Source organism: Nyctereutes procyonoides, unplaced genomic scaffold, assembly GCF_905146905.1.
Source record: "Nyctereutes procyonoides isolate TBG_1078 unplaced genomic scaffold, NYPRO_anot_genome, whole genome shotgun sequence".
NCBI lineage: Eukaryota > Metazoa > Chordata > Mammalia > Carnivora > Canidae > Nyctereutes > Nyctereutes procyonoides.
The window spans coordinates 67025016-67048122 of record NW_026575051.1 but is presented as its reverse complement, the minus strand read 5'-3'; the positions used below and the strand labels follow the sequence as shown (position 1 = coordinate 67048122).

The 23107-nt window shown below is 41.6% G+C and overlaps 2 protein-coding genes across 7 annotated transcripts in view; one reads left to right on the top strand and one right to left on the bottom strand.

Annotated features, from left to right (window-relative positions):
• Positions 1-12060, top strand: part of METTL24 (methyltransferase like 24) — a 97338-nt gene extending 85278 nt beyond the window's left edge. For all 4 annotated transcript variants that reach the window (XM_055330165.1, XM_055330168.1, XM_055330166.1 and 1 more), the window contains one exon: positions 11337-12060. In XM_055330165.1, the coding sequence (XP_055186140.1) occupies positions 11337-11651 (315 nt within the window). In that variant the 3' untranslated portion in view covers positions 11652-12060. The remainder of the gene's footprint in view (positions 1-11336) is intronic.
• An 8245-nt stretch (positions 12061-20305) lies between these two features.
• Positions 20306-23107, bottom strand: part of CDC40 (cell division cycle 40) — a 52511-nt gene continuing 49709 nt past the window's right edge. For all 3 annotated transcript variants that reach the window (XM_055330243.1, XM_055330245.1, XM_055330244.1), the window contains exon 15: positions 20306-22326. In XM_055330243.1, the coding sequence (XP_055186218.1) occupies positions 22149-22326 (178 nt within the window). In that variant the 3' untranslated portion in view covers positions 20306-22148. The remainder of the gene's footprint in view (positions 22327-23107) is intronic.

The window sequence follows — 23107 nt, the reverse complement described above, 5'->3', positions numbered from 1 at the left end:
GTTCCTGAACATTCCTAGGCCTTTACATCTGTACTATTCACTGCATTAGACACAACAAAACAAAAAAACTGAATGCCCCATGTAGAATTACGTATTAATATTATCTGTTTCCTTATTCTAGTGTGGATGTCATTTAACTAGAAAATGTTTGGGATGGGGCCCTTGCAGTTTAATGCCAGTGAAATATTCCGTAAGAGAAAAACAACTTGTGTGTATTTCCCAAGTCCAGTCAGAACTTACGGTCGGTAGTGCCTTCTTAGATGATTGCCTCTGCTTTTAGATCTTGAGGGCAAGAATTTTGGAATATTCTCAAGTCAGCATTCTCAACTCTCAGCAGCTTAAGTTCCTTAGGGAAAATGAGATTGTACTTGAGGGGCCATCGTGGTGTTCTGGATGTTGGTGGAGGCGAGATGTGGTCACTGGCAGAAAGCTTTGGTGTTCTCCATGAAAAGGGAGTCAACAAGAATAAAAGGGCAAGGGCAGGGCATTTCATGGCATAATGAGAATAACATTTGGCTAAAGTGTAGGGTTTTCAAGTGTTAAAAATTAAGATGCTAGGGATCCCTGTGAGGCTCAGCGGTTGAGCGTCTGCCTTCGGCCCAGGGCGTGATCCCAGAGTCCTGGGATCGAGTCTCACATTGGGCTCCCTGCATGGGGCCTGCTTCTCCCTCGGCCTGTGTCTCTGCCTCCCTCTGTGTCTCCCATGAATAAATAAATAAAATCTTTAAAAAATGATTAAGATGCTGCCACCGCTTGTGCAGAGTGGGATGGTGGGATCCCCAGTTGCCCCCATTCCTGACGTCCACCCTGTGACTCTCTTTTTCAAGTGGCAGGTCATAAGCAGGATGATCACTGTGCTGGGGGCAGAGGGACAGAAAAAAGCGAGTCAAGGTGCAAGGTGTCCCCGGGCCGAGTGGACGGGACCTGGTAGCCCACGGGCTCCTGTACCCACGGCCTGTCAGGAAGCCTGGCCAGAGGGGCCGCCAAACAGGAGTGGGGCCCTGCCCTGAGGAATGGATGGGGCAGGTGGGGAAGGGACTCTAACGTGCAGCTGTGAGTCCGGGTAGTGCCCCTGTGTAAGCACCTGCCTGAGCCGGTGCAGGGCCCAGAGACGGGCCTCGGGGACGCCGGCACAGAGCACAGCCCCAGCCTCTCGCTCTTCCCTCCTCGCTCATTTCTGCCGCCGAACCCGCTGATCCCTTCATAATTTTCACCCCCAGCGGTGTTTTTCTTCACTCATATTTCAGTGGTTTTTAAAAATTTTTTATAGATTTTGTTTATTTATTCATGAGAGACCCAGAGAGAGAGGAAGAGATCCAGGCAGAAGGAGAAGCAGGCTCCCTGCAGGGACCCCGACATGGGACTCGATCCCAGGACCCCGGGGTCACGACCTGGGCCGAAGGCAGACGCTCCACCGCTGAGCCACCCAGGCGCCCCAATTTAAGTCTATTAAAAAAAAATTAAGAACCCAAGGACTTTATGTTCTGTTTCTCTAAGTGTTTGCTTTTTGTATTGGGGCTTGTCTCTTGTGGCCCAAGTCCCCTCGCCCGCCCTGCTGTGCTCTGGGGTGGACTCGGGCCCACGTCAGAGGGGGAACTGTCGGGCCGGAAACCATTCTATTTGAGTATTTGCTTGGTGATTTATTGGTTTATGCCTCTATTCCTTTAGGAATGGTTGATATGTATATTTTTTTAAATAAAAACGTCCCATCTCTTTCTGGAAATACTTGCAAATGCTTGTATAAATACGATTAGGCCAGAAAAATAAACCAACCGCAGCCCCGGGTGATGTGGCTTCAAGGCACAGGGTTCTGACCCAAGGGAGACAGATGTGTCCCTTTCAGCTGCCCCCCCGGGGGGGGGTTTAAGTAAATGGAAGCCTCTGCCTGGCACCGTCTCGGCCCCGCCCCTGCCCTCCTGCCCGACTCCCTGGGCCCGGCCCTTGCTGCAGCTTCGGGCCTGCTAGATCTGCACAGCTTGGCTCTTCTCTGTCACAAGTCCTCTGTAATGTCGGAAAGATGTTAGGGTTCAAAGCTGATGCCCAAGAAAGAATTCTTGGGACGTCTTCGGTGCAAAAGGTGATTAAATTAGAGCACGGGGACAGGACCTGTGGGCAGAGAGAGCTGCACCGGGGTGGGGGGGGTGGTGAGAAGTGGCCCATGGTATAGTTGCAAGTTGGGAGGGGGTTAGGGAGAGAGTCAGTCTCTAAGGAATTTAGGAAGTGGGGTTTCCAGGACCTGGAGGGGGCTAGCTCTTGGGAAAAGGCCATTTATTACCGTCTAATAAAACCATAGTCATGAGGCCCTTCAGATGTACATCCGTGGGCCGTGTGCTTGGGGGATGATCGCCAACACGTATCCGGGGGTTTAGAGATAAAGGAAGTTTCCAGAGGAATTTTTATTTGTTAAAGGAGATTTACAGGATCCTTGGGGTGGGGCTGAGATTGCCTTTTGCCCTTAGGAAAGCATTAACATCCAGGCAGTTGAGTCCCTAGAGGAAGTCACTCTGCCTGTTTTTTTTTTTTTAAGATTTTATTTTATTTATTCATGAGAGACACAGAGCGAGAGCGAGAGGAGGCAGAGAGAGAGGCAGAGACACAGGCAGAGGAGAAGCAGGCTCCATGCAGGGAGCCCGACGTGGGACTCGATCCCGGGTCTCCGGGATCACGCCCTGGGCTGCAGGCGGCGCTAAACTGCTGTGCCACCAGGGCTGCCCTGCCTGTTTTTTTGTTTTTAAAGATTTTATTTATTTATTCATGAGAGACAAGAGAGAGGCAGAGACCCAGGCAGAGGGAGAAGCAGGCTCCCTGTGGGGCCCAGATGGTGGACTCGATCCCAGGACCCCCAGATCACGCTCTGAGCCAAAGGCGACGCCTAACCACTGAGCCCCCCAGATGCCCCACTCTGGCTCTTTTAAGGGCTAGTGAATGGGCTGTAGGAGTAAGGACATTTAATGATTTCTCTTCTGCCTTTGTTTCCCACGTCAACCAGGAGCCCTGCTGACTTCTTGACTTCCCAGCAGCTCACCATTTCCTAGATTTGGGAGCTAAGACCAGGTGATAGCCGCGCATCCTGCCCCAAAGGTTCTCACCCAGCGGCCTCAGGTTGGATTCTTCTGCACAGGCTGGAGATTTGGCAAAAAAAGTCTCTGTTTGTAAATGTTTCCCTTATTTCCTTAAAAATTCCTTTGCAGAGTGTTGCTCCCTGCAGAGGTCATTTCTGTGATCTGATTACTACATAAAATTATTTTCTTTTATTATTAGTTCAGAATTGGTCTTACATTAGCTTCGAGTGACCCTTCATATTTCTTGTAATATTCAGGGCAAGCCTTATCTCTCTTTCCCTGGTGGTAGCGGAAATCTTGTAACGTTACATTTTTGCCAGCCGGCGGTGATAATTAAGCCTGATTTAGTGTGTTTAAACTCTGAGGATCTTAAAGAGACTTTTAATCCTCTTGTTCATTTAAGATAGATTAATTTCTTCCATTTTTCTCTCTTTTTCTACAAAACTAAGATTCTCTTTTTATTGTGTTCAGCTTTTCATTTTGTAGGTGCAGATATATCTTGCTTTAAGTAGAATTGATATATAAAAGCCGGGTTTACTTTGCTTTAATCATTAAATAATAACTTTTCATAATTAAGCCAAAAAGTAGGAAGAAGTTATATAGATAAAATGATTTAAAAGTTATGATTGAATATTGACCCAAACTACAGTGACTATGGGGGAGCGAGTGTAGCTTGAGCTGTTGGGGTGGTAGGTAGTGATCATTTAATTTTTAAAAACATTCATAAATAACTAGATGAGTGGTTAAATAATAATTTTTTATAACATGAGCCCAGTTGCAAAGCTCAGTTTGTACACTCCTTTTCTGGAATCTATTTTTTACAGAATATGAGCTGTATCTGTAAATGCCATTAAGTGTGTGTTTCTGGCCCCCAAACCAGACAGCTGATACTGAGGCAGGCAGCTGTGTTTGCGGGTCACTGACTGACAGAATAGGAAGTTCCTTGTTTTGTGCTAGTTGATTGCTGGATGGTCAATATTGATACTTTATTGGCATTACTTATAGCTTTGGCTCTTAGCCAGGGATTTTGATTAACATAATAATTAGCTTTATAGCTGATGGTAATGGCCAGCTTTAAGCTTTAATACACATTTTTCTGGGTGTAAAAAAATCTATATCCTTTTAAAGATTAAATATAGAATAATAGGTATAGCATTTTTTATTAAAAATGTTTCTTAAAAAAGTTATGTGGAAATAATTTAACATGTACTTAGTTAAAATTGGTTTGTCTTATTTTTTCTTTATTTTTTTATTTTTATTTTTTAAGATTTATTCATTTATTTATGATAGACCTAGCCAGGGAGAGAGAGGCAGAGACACAGGAGGAGGGAGAAGCAGGCTCCATGCCAGGAGCCCAATACGGGACTCGATCCCGGGACTCGAGGATCACGCTCTGGGCCGAAGGCAGGTGGCTAAACCGCTGAGCCACCCAGGGATCCCCATTTTTTTCTTCCTTTAAATGGCATGCAGGTTTTTGTCTAATCTAGTGAATCATTGATGCATAGAGACAGGGATGTTTAGGGATGCTCCAGAGTGTCACATGGCTCTGGGGAAAGGAAACAAGTGGTCCTTGAACAGGCTGATGACAGTGGTGCGCCTGTGCAGGGCTGCCAGCCTTAGCACAAGTTGGTATGTCCTCAGTTTCCCAATAGCAAGTACAGGAAGGGTCTAGAAAAATTATTGGAAGCTGTAACCTGGGCCTATCCTTTGCACATGCTACTCCTCTTCTGTGAGTATTGTTATTCTAAGAAAATAGGAGCACATACTTAAATATTTAGCTCCAGGGTTGTTGATCACATCAGTGTGCCATGTCCAATTGGAAAGAACTTAGATGTCCACCAGAAGGGGGATTGGTTAAGTAAATTAAACCAATGTAAAAGTCATTAAAAGACACGTTATAGATGGAGGCAAACCATTTCTCTTGGCAGGAAAGCTCTTTTTCAAGTAAAAATTTGTGAGGGATTCCAAATATATAAAAGAGAGAAAAGGGGACTTGCTCCTGTTGAGTGGAGGTAGAAGATCCAGAGCCTGCCCCACATCTCCCTCGCTCCTGCAGGGGCCCCAGCCACTTCAGTCATATGCTGATGAAATCCCCAAGGGACACTGAGAACATTTTGATGAAAATGGATTGGCCTGGAAAGATATTCATGGCTTGTTACATTGTTACATTAAAAAGCATATTTGAAAACATTATGATTCTAATTTTATAAACAACATGTGTGTTTGAGTTATGCCTATGTATGCTGTGATATATGTGTTGTGTGTGTGTTTATGGCAAAGAAAAATGTTTAGCAAGAAATACACCATGTATTCAAGAGTTAACTCTTCTAAAACCTGGATTATGGGTATTTTAACTCCTTTTCTTTTTCCTTATCTGTGGCTTTATAATTTTTAAATAATGACCATTGTATTGATTTTTTAATAAGGGAGTATTTTTGGTTAAATATATATAATCTTCTAGAAATCACAGCTTTGGAATATATAGTATTTGATGTTCTACAAGTAATCTCTAACTTTTGCATAAACGGTGCTTGGTCTCTGTTCTAGTTACCTACTGCTACATAATGAGTCATCCCCAAAACTCAAGTTCCTTAAAACAATAATTGATAATTACATTGTGGATCACAGTTTCTGGGGGGCAGTGTTTGTGAAGGGCTCTGCTGGGTAGTGTTGGTTCAGGGTTTCTCCTGGGGTTACAGTCAGATGATGGTGGGCACAGCAGGGTTGGCCAGGCAGGCATCTCTTTCTTCACGTTGATTTAGGGCCTCTTCATGTGTTCTCTCTGCAAGGGCTAGTTTGGATTTTTTCACAGCACAGTAGCCTCAGGACAGTCAGACACCTTGCAGGGGAGCTAAAGTTTGCAAGAGTGATTGTACCACTGAACCAAGTAAGAAGCTTTTATGGACCGGGTTTGGATGTCATCGAGCACCACTTCTAGCAGACTCTTAGTCAATGGCAACAAGCCTATCAAGATTCAAGAAGGGCATCACAAGTCAGGAGACATAATTTGTGGGATCCAGCAGAAAAATGGAAATCAGGGGGTCCCCTGTTGAAAACATATTAAGAATTTTAAGTCGGCGACAACAGAGCATTAAGCCAAGTATGGTGTGGCTGTGTATGTTGCATCCCATAAAGCCATCCCTGGGGGGAACACCGAGTCCATCTCAAGGCCATATTGTAGAAAATCCAGAGATGGGAGTTAATGGTGAGATCGTCTTTGAAAAATAAAAATCTGCCACGGCCTCTATGACTCATCTTCGATTAATGAAGTGGCTCACATTTGGACTCCCCAGATCTGGAGTCAGCCGGTAACCACAAAGGAAGAACTGCTAGCTCTCCAACAGCCAGACTGCCGTAACAGTAACAGGGATGTATTTTAAAACCCCTTGTGGAGAAGTACTGGTTGCCTCTGAATAGACTCTAGCAAAAATAATCTGTTTTCTAACTGTTATGGACTGAATTGTGTCCCCCCTCCCCAAATTCATAGGCTGAAGCACTTAGTCTCAGTGTGACTGTATTTGGTGATAGGGTCCTTAAGGAGGTAATTTAAGTTTGATGGAGAGTGGGGTCCTCATCCAATAAGACTGATGTCCTTAGAAGACGAAGGAGAGATACCAGGAGAGATGAAGCACAGAGGGAAGTCCGCCCGAGGATGCAGTGCAGAGGCAGCTGTCGGCGAGCCAAGGAGAAGCCTCGGGAGAAACCACAGTTGCCGACACTTTGATCTTGGACCTTCCAGTGTCTGGACCTGGGAGAAAACATAAATGTCTGTTGTTTAAGCGTGCCCCCGCCCCCCTCAGTCTGTGACATTTTGTTATAGCAGCCCCGGTACACTAATACGATATCTAAGACTCGCACATACTTATTTTCCTTGTCCTTTTCAGTATTTTTTTTTATTAGTCATCCTTAATCCATTGGCTGGCCTAGGTTCTTTGTCAACTTCCAAGGAAAGCCAGATCTAATAGCAAATGCCATGTTTTAATTAATGTCCCTTCTTCAGTAATATTCTGATGAATACGGGCTTTATTATTTATTTTTCCTGGGGTGTTGCTTGTGTCCGGCAAAGGTTCACGTTTAACCTAATACTATAGTTCACTCATGGATTTGTATATAAATCTGAATATTGCTTTTAATCACTGGGGTCAGTTATTTGCAGACATGACCCTGAACGGCCTGTCGCATCCTTTCTGTGTGGGCCACTCTTACTCTCAAGGGCTGGGATCTGCTTCCCCTCCCCTTGAGTCTGGCCTGGCCTCAGGCTTTGCTTTGGCCCCATAGAATGCAGAGGAGGTGATGCTGGTGAATCCCAGAGCCATCCCAGCCCCAGCCCTGGAAAGGTGCTGCAGTGTGCAGTGCGCCCGCCTATCCTGCTGGAGAGCCGCCTTGATAGGGAAGAGGCGCAGGTGGGGAGCTGCAGGCCTGGAGATGCTGCGTGCCTGCTGAGTTCCAGGAGGGAGAGGGAAGCGGCTAGGGAATTGGGGGGGGGGCGGGTGCTAGAGACAAAGTGCACCTGCTTGGCCTGGTGGTGAAGGAACCAGGGAATGAAGCCCAGGGTTTTTAAATTTTTTAAATTTTTAAATTTTTTATTTTTTTATAATGGTGGTTTTAATTGGCCTTGGGGCCCTGTTGACGTGCTGTGGATATTGCGAAGTCGGAGCTGGCTGGGCTGGCTGATGTAGGGCCTGTGGACTACATCCACAATTGCCTCCGAGAGGGGCTGGCCCTTGGGTCTGTGGTATGGGGCGCTTTCACCAAGCACTGACTGGGGAATTGGCTCCGGAACACATACTGCTTTGCCAAAGCTCCGAAGTGATGGCTAACCTCAAACACTGTTGTCGTTGGAATGTGCGCCTCCAGAGTTCCTATGGTGAAGTCCTAACCCCCTCGTACCTCAGAATATGACCTTCATTGGAAATAGGGTCATTGCAGATGTAATTAGCTTCAATGAGGTCGTGCTGGCATAGGCTGGGCCTCTAATCCAACGTGACTGGTGTCCTTACAAAGAGGGGAAATTTGGGCGCGGGCAATGTGTAGGCGAAGAGCTAACACAATGTGAAGAGGAAGAAATAGATCAGAGTGAGGCAGAAGCCAAGGAATGATGGAGATGGCCGCCAACCCCCAGGAGCTCGCGGACAGGTATGGGACCAATTGTGCCCTGTGGCCCTCAGGGAGAACCAGTGCTGTCTGACACCATGTTGTCCAGAACTGGGAGACAGTACGTTCCTGTTGCTGAAGCCACACAGTCTGTGGTGCTTTTTTATAGCAGCCCCAGCAAACCAGTGCAAAGGCCGGTGCCCCGTTACCCACTTTTTCTCATCTCTGCAGTTCTGGGCCCACGCAGGCCTACATGCATGCCCGTGATGGAGCTGCCAAATGGCCTCACACCTTAATCCGGTTAAAATTAAAATTCTCATTTCCTCAAAAAGTTCTGTCACAGGAGATTTACTGGATATTTCAAGCACAAGGGAAAGGAGATAATTTTTGAGAGGAGGACCTCTTTAATGAAATCGTAACACATAGATCGTTTGATCTACCTTCTTTGAGACCCTTCCACCCGAGACTACATCCTCAGTTATTCCAGAGTTTACAGACAGTTCAGACCTAGTTGTTTTTCTCCAGAAACCTGACTTAACCTAACTGTATTCGGATTGACCCTTGATTCTTCCGACATAATCATTTGCATGATTTTTCGTGCCGTGATTGTTGAAAGCCGATGGTAGAAACTTGGAAGTGGCCTACGAGATGCAGAAATGTTTCGTGCCTCATAATAACAATAGTATTGGGTGCATTATGCAGTAATAATGGAAATTGCATCTGCAAAATAGTGGTGGTGATGGAACATTCTGAAACACCAAAAATAAATAAATAAATAAATAAATAAATAAATAAATAAATAAATAAATAAATAGGAAAAAGCATACAGGGAAGAAAACCGTGTTTTATTCACAGCATTTGGCTGGTTGTGCTTTCAGGCTGGAAGTCAGGGAAGAGTTTATGAGCTCCTTGGTACTGTGCTATCCTGGGCTGCATGATTTAGATCGACCTACTCAATTCTGATTGAAGTGGAGAATTTGCAGTCACTGGGATCAAAAGGGGTTAGCAGCGTTGTCGTATTTGAAAATACTTTCTGCTCTTTAGATACGAGAGCATTTTGTAAGTGAAAATTGGATTTTCACAGTAAGCATGTATTTGCTATGATTTATCCTGATTTGTTTTTTTTTTCCCCCTGTGGCTCATAACTTCTGATTGATAGCTTATGTCAAAAGTATGTTTGGAAAAAATATGAAACACATATTCCTTTATCTTTACCAATGTAGTTTAAAGGCCAGTTTCAGGCTGATTAACTTTGCCCTGGCCCTTTTAATAGTTTGATAGTTTGATGTATTAATCTCATTCAACATACGGGAACTTACAGAAAACCACAGTGAGAAATAAATCTGTAAGGCTTTTAAAACATTTGTAACTGTGATTTTTGAGTTTTGGATGTTTTCTGTACTAATTAGAAAATTTTGTGATGTTTTAATTACATATTTCTGTTGAGCAGTTTAATTACCCTAATTCAAGACTATTCTGCTTAAAATTCCAATGATTAAACAAAGTCAAGAAAGTGACAGGGCAGCAGAGATGAAAAAAGTGAGTTAATTCTGTTGTGTCCAATTCACAAGAATTATCTTAGCCTTGTACATGTTCCCGTGGGATCTGCCTTTGCTTGGTTCCTTTCAGAAAGGAGTCTTTTTGTTTTTGTTTTTCATATTACTTTTTTCTCTTTGAGTTTGGAAGGCTTTTTTTTTTTTTTTGGACAGGCTGGTTTACAGACATTTGGACTATTCTGAGGCCTTCTGGTATTCTTAGGATATAACCATCACTCATTCCCTGGTGGACCGTGAGGTACTGTCCAAAGCAAGGCAGAAAAAAAGAAAGCATCTCCCTCGGGATGTCAGGATACTGGGAAGGATCATTTTCCTGGAGCAATTATGTCTAAATCCTATGCATCTTCTCCTCTACCCAACTCTGAAATCACACAAGCAATGTTGGCAGCCCAAAGCCATTCTTACCAAGTCCTTGTCTGCAGATCAGGCTGTTTCCCTGCGATGATGCATGTAGGAAGTAACGCTTTAAACTATAAAGTGCTCTGTAGATGTAAACTGGGATATTGATAGCCATACTTCTGCTCCCTGACCCTTATTCGCGCTCCGATAGCACCTTATTTTCCAAACCAAAAGCCTTTTAGGGAATCAGAGGGGCCATTTTTCCTCTTGTGGTTTATGCGGAGTCATCATGGTGCAGTGGTTAAAACCAGGGCCCACGTAGACAGACTCAGTTTGCGTGTCACCCCTGCCTCTCCAGCTCTGTGACCGGGGATGGCTTACTCTCTGAATCTGACTTCCCAAACTTCAAACAGGGATAGTGACAGAATCACCCTTGCAGAATCATTGAGAGGAATAAACAGATATTGCAAGCGAAGCACTTCGCATCGTGCCAGGCGCATCTAAGCAAGGGCCCAGTAAGTAATTAGCTTTCATCGCTTCCTGAAGGCTTTGGGGTTCTGTGATTCTAATAGCAAAGCCAGCAAAAATGAGCTGATTCTCATAACTTAATTAATTGCAAGACCTCTCCTATCCTACTCTTCTCCCTATATTTCATCTCACCTGGAATGGGAACTTCCGTTCATTAAATGAACAGAGAATGGTGTTGCCTCCCCCCACCCCCAACTTTAAAATGCTGTGCTGGTGCATACTTTTAAAATAATTCACAGGATAATGATAGTTTTTCTTCTTTTTACAAGTCTCATATTCAGACACCTGAGACCTCTCCCTGGCATCCAGTCCTGAGAAGTTGGAAGGGGGTGAGGTTTTGAGGTGGTCCCAGCAGGCAGTGTGGCCCTCTGTCCCTCCCTGCGGCCACCATTCTGTCCTGACATGGCTGGGTTCCTGTGACCAGTGTCTAGGTTTCTGGGGAGAGGCTGTGGGCACGCAGCTCCGTGAAACACAGGTTCTAGCATCTCTGTCTCAGGCATCTCTACCCCCGGCCAGAAAGTAGGAGGTTCCATTACGATTTCCGACTGGCATTTCCTTATTTGTGTGTTAACATATGGTGTGGAGTGAGGTTAGAAACTCATGGCATTAGTGGCCATTGAAAAAGACCTCTAACCCTAAAATTTGAAACATGCTGCTTTCGTAGGAGGTAGTTACACAGTGATGTTCCTGATGTCAAGACGGTATTTTTAACAACATTTATTGAATCTGCTAATCTCATTTCATCATTTTGTTACAGATTGATGTTCTCAAAGCAGATCTGGAAAGCGCAGAATGGAAAGTCTTAGAAAATCTCATTCTGGAAGATGTCCTTGAACAAATTGGACAGCTCACCTTTGAGATTCATCTCCACTGGCCCGGGTTTGAGGTCAGTGGCGGTGACAGCAGTGTCGTGCGGTTCTGGTACAGCCTCCTCAAAGAATTAGAACTAAAGGGTTTCAGACTTTTTCATAGTTACAAAGATTTATCTAAACCCCAGCTCTTCCTGAAGAAAGACATTTTCAACGCAAGTAGCTGTTATACTCTGAGTTGGGTAAATACAAGATGGAACTAGGATGCAGGACGTCATCCAGACCTCAAGGAAACAATTGGAGAATAAGGCACGTCCGGCTTTCTAATTGTCGCTGCACTTGTCCAGTCTCCCGCTAGCCTGTTACCAGCTCGAGGTGGGGACCGTGTCATTGCCTTTGTAGTGCGAATAGCCTGGCACCTGCCCCGTGGGAGGGGCCTAGTGAGCACTTGTGGAAGGGATGGACGCAGGAGGGCCCCAGGAGCCAACCTCCATCTGCCCGAATCCCAGGCCTTCTGTTTGCCTCCGACACAGCGGGGATGCTCGTCCTCCTTTGTTTAACTTGGAAGATAACCCTCCCACTTACCTGTTTTCCCTAAAACTCAGTATGTATCTAAAATCCGTGAAAAATTTCACCAACGTGAAAAAGAAATTACATCCATTTTCCGTTTTTGCTGGGCTGATGAGAGTCTTAAGTTTGTAGCTTACTGTTTAAAATAGGACCTTCCCTTTGACTGTCACTCCCCTTGTCAAGGGTTTCCTTGTTCACCTGCTCAGTTCCATTCTTTACGACCCTGTGGATTTCAGACATTCCTCCTTAGCCTTTGCTGAGGCCACGCTGTGGCTTCGCAAGCGCCCCTGATTCTGGTTTCTGGGGACTTAGACACACCAAATTCTGTCACTGAGTTTAAAAGACTAGACTATCCAGGATGTCAATTCAGATTCTTTTCAGACTTACATCCCCTTCTGTTCCTAGGAAACTAAGCACAGGCAAAATGTGGGTGTCTTCACTGGTGCCTCTTCTGACTTCAGACCTGGTTTCTCAACCACCGCCTTGCCTATGCTGTCAAATCTCTCTCTCTCTCTCTCTTTTAATACATTATGTCAAAGATTAAGTGAATTTTCCTCTGCGGCCAGTTGGCATTTGTTCTAAGACCGCGGCCTGAGAGCCAAAGTCTGTCTCGTTCCTGGGATGCTTACACTGTGTTTCAGTAATGCCAATCCTGTCTGTGTTTTTAAAAATTAAACCGTAAATGTAGGTTCTCGGTAGTTCAAATGATCTCCATCATTTTTATTTACGGGATTAGACATTTACCCCCACGAATTATTTTCAAAAATTCTATTTCAAGTAAGTTAATTAAATAGCATAAAAGCAAACCAAATTATTACCTTATTATACATCAGGTATATTTTCTGGCATTTTTTACATCATGGGAGAACAGGAAAACTATATATACATTGTTTGTTCAAGAGATCTGGGGAGAGAGTACACCACTGATCACGACTGGACTTTATTCCTTCTTCCTTTTTTTACTTCCTTCCATCCCAGACATTCTGAGTCGGCTTTTTGTTTCTTGCAGTGGTTTGAAAATACCAATTCCTCAAGTGAGAAACCAAAATAATATTCGAGTTAGATGATCTTAACTAACTTCAGCTCAAAAGGGAACAAGACTTTCTGAATTCTTAAAAATATGAATGAGCTTTTTATTTTAAAACTCACAGGACGCTAATAAAAGTCATTGAGGTGGGAGGACCAGCTTGAACAAGTGTGATTTAAAGTAGCAGTTAAGTGGCTCCCCATGTGCATAGGTATCTCAAAAGCACAAAGGGTCCACGAAAAACTCTGACGGGGTTTAATGCTTAGTTTGCATGGTGTCACCTCCAAAACAAAGTTAACTTTAGCCCAGTTCCTGCTTGGATTATATCGGATTCTCTCCTTTATTTTTTTAATTAAAATTTTATACACTGAAGTATGTACAATAAACCTTTTTATACGGTTAAGTATGAAGTGTACTAATCTTATGTGTCCAGTCTGATCAGGTTTTAGATATGTACACGCCCATATTAAGGTCTTTAATTCATGGGATTGAAGATTTATGGAATCACTGAAAGCCCTTTGTGCAGGGCAAGTCACCATTTATTCCAGATTGGTGGTGCACAACATTGACTTCATCACACACTATATATATGTATATATCTGAAGCTAGAATGGCTGTACTGTTAAGAAAAAAAAAAAGACAAACTCAAAATAAATCACAAACACACCCACCCACACCCACCTACAAGGCAGCTTGTTCAATAGTTTTTTTTTTTTTTTTGTGCTTATTTTATGCTTATTTCTAAGACTGTCCTTTATTCCCTTCATGGATAGTTTGAAATTTATGATGAATATTCTGACTGTTGCTATGGTTCCCCTGCCTCTAAAATTTATTATGCTTATTGTGTAGGCTGGGGTTTCTTAACCTCAGCGCAGATTGCCGTTTTGGGCTGGATGATTCCTTGTGGGGGTAGGGAGAGCTGTTCTGGGCATGCTAGAGTGTTCAGCAGCATCCCTGGCCCTCCCCACTGAGATGCCGGGAGCACCTCTCCCTGTCCCCCCTCAGTCGTTAACACCCAGAGACATCCACAGACAGTGTCGCTTGTGCCCTCGGGGGCAAAGCCATCCACCCTGGAGAACTAGCTGGAGGAGGCCATAAGGAAGGGTCTGGGGTGCCACGGCCCTGCTGTTTGGGAAGATCCTGCCTGTGAAGGTAAAAAAAGAACCACCACGTGCACACTCGGGAGCTGCTGTTGAGAACATCCTGTGTGTGCCCAGCCCTGTGCAAGGCTTGTTCCTAGTTCTCCCGGCAGCCTGGTGTGGAAGTGCAATTTTCCTGATTATACACGTGAGGAAACCCTGAGAGGTTAAAGAATTTATTAAGATTATGCCACAAGTAGATGGTAGAGTAGGAACCCGCATCTCTGTGGTTCAGATCCAAAGCTGGGCCCCTACCCTCTGCAGTGACGCCCCAATAGCCTCTAACAGATGTAAGGTGGCACTCCCAAAAGACGTATTTTTGCTTCTTTATTAGTAAATGGTGGGTGGGGAGGGAGGGACCATTTGATGTAGTAACATCAGACCTGCAAATCTGTTAGAGTTGGGACATTTTTGTGGCCGGCATGTTTAATTTTTAAACCATCTACTTAATTAAAATATGCCTGCCAAGTGGAGGCTTACTGAAAGAATACGGGGACCCAGCAACTTCTCTGTCAATATTTCAGGTTGCCAGAAAAGCACTTGTAAGACCTGGAAGCAGCTCTTGACCCTGGCTCATCCCACTGTGTGACACTTTCCGCTTGGGTTTTAGAAAGGACAGTCACTTGGAAATGCAGTGTGTTTCCTTTGTTTCCAAAGTGGTCTTTGGCTTACAGATGCATGAGCTTCATCTTACTAGAGCAATGCTCGTAAATGAATCTGAAAATACAAATTTAATAATGTTCTTCAAATGGATTTTAAAAAACCTTGCGTAGGTGAAAGACATGTGAGTAAGAGATTTAGAAATCACCTTTTAGCCATTTAGACGGTTAAGCGTCTACCTTTGGCTCAGGTTGTGATCCTGGGGTCCTGGGATCGAGTCCTGCATCAGGCTCCCCTCAGGGAACCTGCTTCTCCCTCTACCTGTGTCTCTGCCTCTCTCTGTGTCTCTCATGAATAAATAAATAAAATCTTTTAAAAATCACCTTTTTAGCACAAACTGTGTCACAATTTGAAACTAAAGTCAAAGAAAAAAATTTTCCCTTTCCCCTTTTCTTAGAGTGATTATATTTGATGCAGCTATAACAGGTTATCATAAATGTCTGTAACTATTTGGTATGTTAAAATGAAGAAAGCCAGGAAGAAGTAAACACATCTATTAGAATTCACTGCAGGTCCACTCATCTTTATAGGGTAGAACAAAGGCAAACTCATGAGTTTACAGTGTTTAGTCCAAATTAATTATTCATATAAGCCATTTCTACCTTGACTATACGATTTTAGGTATAATAAATACAGCACAAGAGTTGAATTTCCTAAGGATCACACGTTTGGGTTTTGCAAAGCTTGGATTAATATCAGGGAGTCAGCCCCATCATCGTATTTTGTCACATTAAAAATGAAGCCCTCATTTAAACAGATGATGATTCTTGACAATGCCACAATACCTCCAGGCTCAATTAATGTGATTGTTCTCTTCTGCTGGAGAGAAGTTTATGTTTGCCTTTTAAGCAATAACATAATTCTTTTGTATTAGTCAATTGCTGGTTCTTTGTGGATTCAGAAACACACTTAACCTTATGTAAAACATGTCTTTTTCTTATTGAAAGAGGTATTTGAACTTTACTTGTCACATGAAATCATAACCCCAAGATTCAATGTATTCTTCAACTGCCTAAATTTAGAAATTATTGAAATTCTTTAAGTAATTGTATTTCTGTCCTTGAGGAAAATAAATCAAGCTTAATGTCACACTTTATGTTTAGCACTATATGGAAACATGCTAGTGGGGCATCCAGGTGGCGCAGTCAGTTTAGCACCTGATTCTTGGTTTCAGCTAGGGTTGTGATCTCAGGGTTGTGGGTTCCAGCCCCACGACAGGCTCCCCACTCAGTCCGGAGTCTGCTTGGGATTCACTCCCTCTCCTTCTGCCCCTCCCTGCTGTGTGTGTGTGGACATGCTCTCTCTCTCTAAAATAATCTTTGAAAAAAAATGACTAATGCTTCTTAAAAAGAGCAACATTCCTGTGGGCACAGTTATGAGAAAGTGATGGGGCCCAACTCTAATGGAAGAGGCCAAGAGAATGTTTTTAGCTGGGTTCCGTTTTACTAGAGGATGAAACAGTCTTGGTAGCTAAGTGTTTCTTTGGAACTACCTAACTCAGAACAAGCTGGAAGCCACAAGGATTATGCCATAAATCTTACCCTTTAAAAAATACATAAGCAAGTTGCATTATGGGGAGGAGGCAGGGAGAAAGATTTGATACTGCTGTTAACTAGCTGTGTGGTATTGAGCAAATCATCACTTTTATTGGCCTACTGGCTGATCTTGGGTTGGAATATTTGATTTCTAAGGTTTCTTCTAGCTTGAAGATCTCATTATTCTAAGATTTGTGTGATTAGAGAAGGCTCAGACAGTGGTAGGATAATTTCTTGATTTGGGTGCTATACAGGGAAGCCTTTGGATAAATCAGAAGAATCCAAATGATGTGCTTATTCAAAAGAAAAGACCCTGATAAAAGAGAAATCTGTTATGATGGCTCTCCAATCAAGTGAAGTGCCCGTAGGCAAAGTACCTTTTTTGGATAACACACTTACATAGTTCTAAAAAACAGAATGTTTCAGGCTGTACTGAGTTATACATCTGTTTTCAGAAAGTCCTAACAAAGTTACAATATCTGAAGATACTAGATTAAGTACGTAGCTCTATGATGATCCTTCTGTACGTACATGTGCAAATATATGTGTGTACATAACACACACATATGTTCATATACATTCATATGTACGGCTGAATGCCCAAGAAAGAAAAATCTTCAGGCACACAAAGCTCAGCGGGAGCCTAGAAGGTACAGCAGGAACCTTCTCTGCAGTAGTCCTATGAATTCAGTGTTCAGGGTGGTAGAGGCCTAAAGTACCAGAGAGAAGGTTGTTTTGAAGGAAAGGATCAGCATGGAGACAGCTGCCCAGCGGGAGCTTTGGAGTGCCACAGCCTCAATGTGAGAGTCCCAAAACATCTCCCTTCCTCATCCCCACCCCCCAGCCCAAGAAAGCCTATCCTTGCTGTAGCTCTGGGAGGAAAGAAGTTTCCCATGAGAATTTGAAACCTCTGGCCTGTTTAAGGAGTTGAATTTATATTAATCTCATGGGGTAGGAAAACCATAAGCTGAGAAATTAAGATAAACAGAGAGTGAAATGTAAGGGTATATGGCAGAAACAAATGTAAAACCACTGTGAAGGCTCTTCAGCTCAGGCTACAAAGGATTTCTTTCCAAAAAAAAAAAAAAAAAAAAAGAAAAGAAAGAAAAAAAGAAACAAGACCTGCTTAAGATGAATTCCTAATAAAAAATTACAACTGCCAAGGAAGTGAGATAGAATTGACAGACACAGTAAATACTGGGATTTTCAGCCCAAGAAGTTGATGTAACAAGCCTTAAAGAATATAAATTATTTAAAATGATTAAAGGCATAAAAGACTATATAGCAACCTTAAGAAAGTGATATATGAAAAGCAGGTAAATATAAAAAGGTATAAATAGGGCTTCCATAAAGGGAAAGTCATTGGAATAAATTTAATAGATTAAGACAGATTAGACACAGCTGAAGAGACTGCAAAGCAAACTGGAAGATAAACTTGGAGGAAACTACCCAAAATGTAGCACAGAAAAATTTATATTCTAAACATATTTTGAGTAATTTGAACCTTAGAATTCCTTTCCGAAGATGAAGCAGTAAGTATTTAAGCCATGGGTGTAAAGAGTGGTGCTAGACCTGTTGTGTGTAACATGGCAGCCATTAGCCACAGGTTGCTATTGAGCTTTAGAATGTGGCAAATGTAACTGAGGGATGGAATTTTATATTTACTTTTAATTAAAAACTTCTACCTCATTCAATTATTAGAAAATTCAGATATATTTGCAAAAACTTGGGCGACTTGGTGTGAAACAGGTAAAATTATATTTAGTGTCTGAATTGAGACGTGCTGTTACATGTGAAATACAAACCAGAGTTCAAAGACTTGGTATGAGGAAAGTAAAGTATTTATTTAAAAAATAATTGAGGGGCACCTGGGTGGTGGCTCAGTTGGGTAAGTGTCTCTCAGCTCAGCTCAGATCTCAGGGTCTTGGGATCGAGCATGGCAGGCTCTGCCCTCAGCTGGGAGTCATCTTGAGATTCTCCATCTCCCTCTGCCCCTCCCCCCCAGCTTAGGCACTGTCTAAAATAAGTAAATCTTTTAAAAAATTAATTGAATGTTGAAATAATACTTTGCATATACTAAATGAAATATGAAAATTAATATCCTGTTTCTTTAAATGTGGCCATTAGTAAAAAATCATACACATGAAAAAAAATTACCCACATTTTTCTGTTAGTACTATTCTGGAACATGTACTTAAAGAATGTTTGAGATTTGAGATAGTCCCTCAGATCTCAAATGCTGAAGGGTGAATAGGATGTAGGGAGCTAAAAAACTCCTAAAGATGGTGGTTGCAAATACCGGAAGCTGTGCAGGTAAAGGAGTTGTCTCTGTCACTAAAAATGAAGCCACTCTAAGGACTCTGGCTGCAAGTTATGACTTCTTTTCCCTTAAGTTCCCAATAAAATGGCTGCATTTAGGTTAAGAAAGTGGTTTCTAGTTATTAAACTGATCATGAACACAGAAATATAAAAATATACATACACAAACCTAAATATGCATGCATGCACACACACGTATTTATTTTTGGTTAGCAAAATTTCTCTTGATTTTTGTGTACTAAACAGTGCCATTTCTGAAATACTCAAGATAAAGTCGGATTTTACTGCATTGGCTCTCCTCCTTAGTGTGACTATCAACTGGGGGCCTTGCTCAAAGTGCTGAGTTTGACCCAGTGACTGAATATACACATATTTTTATATATTCACAATTCATATATATAAACATATATTTATATAAATAGCAACATATTTCTCAATTGCAATCTTTTGTTCATTCATTCATTTTATTTACGTACTGATCAAATGAACATTTGAGAACGTGAATTTTGAGCTGCGTGCTGTGATGATAGAACCTTCTCTCCTTTGGGTCATCTCTTCTCCTTTGTAGGTCCCCTTACCATTTGCCTTGTTTCTACTGTATTTTATCAATTACTGTGTGATCCACTAAGACTGAATGCTGCCAATTAAACTGTGACATATGATTGATTTTAAGACAGAACCCTATTTCTGAGATGTCAAAACGTGGAAAACTTGCATCTTTGATGATGTATAGCATCAGCATTCCCTAGGTCTCACTTTCAGACCCAAATTGAATACCGCTGACAGGTATGTGGACCTGGATGGCACCTCGCACTTGCCTTCCTTGTACCTGAATTCATTATGGCTCCTCCAGCTAACTCCCATTTTCTTTTCTTCTGTATCTCAGTGGGCAACACCATCTCCAGGTGATTCTGGTGTAGATGGTTCTCAGTCCTCGCTGAGAAACACTGTTGTTCAAGGAAAGCCTTCTACAACCATGGCTAGTGTTGCAGTCCTGATGGCTGTCATCCAAGGGTTTATTTGATAGTTCATCATCGTTTTCCTCCCAGTAATTTATAAACGTGCTAAGGACATCAACCAGCCTCACAATGCATTGTCAAGAATCACTCTATACTTTTTTCTTTAGAGAAATGCCTGTTTGATGCTATTCCCTGTTTCTTATCTTAAAACTGTGTCCTTAGGACAAAATATTCCCAGCTTGTGCTTCAATATTTAAATATTCATTTGATTAAAACTTTCAGTAAAGCCTCACGTTTAATCTAAGCTTTAGGAAGGAAATCTATCTTGGGTGGAATAAAAAAAGGTAGCAGTTGGGAAAAGAGAACCACTTAATTCCAGTAACAACACAATGTTGAGACTTTTTTAAGCTGGAAAAGAACCCTACTCATTTGTGTACTCTTCATGAAATGGGTGCAGTCATGACTCAGTGCCACCACTGAGTAAACAAATACGGAATGTGTTAATCTGTATGCTCTCAGTGTGCTGTCCTGTATTTTTGTTACTTAACTAGAACAAACCCATTAATATGTCGGATTAATATACCATCCCCACCTCTACAGCATATCTCCCCACAGAATAAAAACAACCCATTTAAAATCTGCAAATGGTTTGTTGTCTCAACGGTTAAGATTTAAGACTAAGAATGAAAAATTCAGTAACACTTTCTAGAAAAAATGCTTTATTGAAAAATATGATCTATTTTTTTTTAAAAAAGAGAACTTTTATATACACTTAGTTTAGAAAGTCAAAAACAGAATAAAATAACCAGATTTAGAAATTATGATCTGTAACATACACAATACTGATGCTGAACAAGATAGTTTAAATGTATGATTAAATCTTTCTGTCCCATCACATTTCAGTCATTCACATTTGTTAAAACCAGTGGTTAGGGACTAATGACAAGGTCTTATGTGACTTCCTTCCTCTTCAGGAAGTGACAGCCATGCTCCCTGGCAGATACAGAAAGGCAGCAGCCAGACAGTGTATTCTTATTTCTTTGAGTGTCTGTGTGCCCCAAAATAACATGTCTGGCCATTTTTATTCTATTTTCTTTTTTGAAATTTATTTATTAATGTGGCTATAGTGCCAGGTCATCTATACCAGGGCTTTTTAAAAAAATAATTTTTAAAAATCGAAGTTCTAAGTATAGGGAGCATGAATTGCTATTGACAGCCCAGGACTCAGAACTAATGCCCTTAGGATATCGACATTCAACATGATTTTGCTCTCCAAGTCAGCCCTCTGAGCAGCTATGAACCAATGTTTTTAAGCATGGTACTGAAGTATTTCAAAGCACAAATACCTTACAGAGATTTATAATAAAACAGGAAAAATGGCTTGTCAACCAAAGTGCTGTTAGCTATTATATTCAAGAGGCCATCTTGATTTCACCATCTGAAGTTCTTAAGCTTTTTTTTTTTAAAACCAACTAGTTATTGCTTCTCAAAATGGGGAACCATAGCCATCTTCCTGAAGTGTCAATTTTATTCAAAGATTTGGAAAGAAGTTAAAATTTTTTCTAATCTTAAAACAAAGTTCTGTTGAATATATTCACAAGCAAAATCAGAATAATTTTACAGATAAAACATACAACTTCAGAGAAATTACAAGCTGACATTTTGGACGATGCCCTCATACCCTATCTCCTATGAGGAGTATTTCAGTAGTAACATCCATGAATCAATGACCTAGGAGACCCTGATTTCTGGAGGTGTAGCCAGGTCCGTACAGATAGTAAACACAAATAAAATTCAAACTCTTGACTCAATTCTCTGGAGTTTCACCTTCAAAAATAACATAATCTCTGATTATATATACTCCTGTCTATACTGATCAGGAAGAAAGCCAAGGAAAAAACTCTGGGCTGCTTATTTTCCATTGTTTACTAATTAGAGGAATGCTGCAGTCCGAGAAGATTGCTGGCTTACAAGTAAACATACAATGTATGTCATAAAAAATAGAAGTCCTGAATCCAAAAGATTTGAACTTGACCCACCAAAAATAATGGAAACCATAATTGTGGGTGGTTTTATCCTTCTTTCAGATTCACATTAAATTACATCATCCCTGCTCCTTGCTCCCCTTTGTGTGGAAGAGGTAAACATATGGTGCCTTTCAGAATTATCTGTCATTAATTATATTATCTCCTTTAACACCCCAAATCCACCAGGGATTCTTCCTCAACTCCAAAGAGATCCTTTCAGTATGTCAAGGGGGTAAACCCAAACTGCCTGCCAACAATGACTACTCCCGAAAGAGAAAAATCGATGGTCATTCTCTGCATAAATAACATCTATAAAGAATGAAATGAAGTTGCCAATGAATTTATAGAAGTCAAATTTACAAAAAAATATATATATATTTTTCAACAATGGGTCAACTTCATAAGGCCATGTAAGGAAATCATAATTTGTAAATCAGGTTGTCATCCAACACATTTAATAATTAATTAAATATAGTTAAATAGGATAATGGATCAAAAAAGACCCTAGATAAGGACTAATCTCATTAATCCCACAATTTAATGAGACCATCCCAACCACATGTTATGACTTTAGATGTCTCATGAGGATGCCACACTGCACCTATACACACTTTATCATGAGCTTTAAATCGACTGTAGAGTTTTGTGGTCTTCCAGTCCCAGATGTTCAATTTTCCATTTCCGTCTCCTGAAATCACGTAGCTAGAATGGGAAGAAAAATAAATTCAAATTGTTCAAACACCTTAAACTGACAAAGTGGATAAGGAACAGAGTTTATCTTTTCACAGTAACATAAAAAAAAAAATCAGTGTGAATATACAGTACTCAGCGAAAATAACAAGGTAGAGCATAAAGCAGTCTTTATTTTAAACTTCTACCAAGAAACCTCTCCCCATTGAGCTACCTGTGAGTAAAAATGTATTAATTTGGAAGACTGGGAAACCCAGGGGCCATAATAAAAGCAACATCAAATTACTTTTTTTTTTCCATCAAATTATTCTTGAGATAGAAATAGTGTGGGGGAGTCAGTTTCACACAGAGCCAGGGAAACTCGTTCTTAGACTTGACCACCTTCGTAATTATTTTTTGGCTTTAACATCTTTTGAAAATGTCTATGACTGACTCAGAGGTAGGAGTCTAAGATACAATTCCCAACCTAAACATACAAGGTTATAGAGATTTCTGGATTACTTCTACCTATATATTTTAGTTAAGAATGGGGAAATGAATGCAGAGTTTCAGTCATAAAAAGACTGGACCTGGCCTTCACAAATCCAGTGTGGCCTTAGAAATAGGCAAGGGCTGAATTTGAGGTTTCACCACAGAAAAGTGCAGTGAAGTTGTTAATGTCAACGTGGCAACACGGAATTAATTCTGTCAGTGTTTAATCACAACCATACAGTGATTACAGTCCTCCTAGCCTTGTGAGAAAAGCAGAGAGGAAATAAAGCATAGCCCCTATAGATAGGAACAGGACTATGCA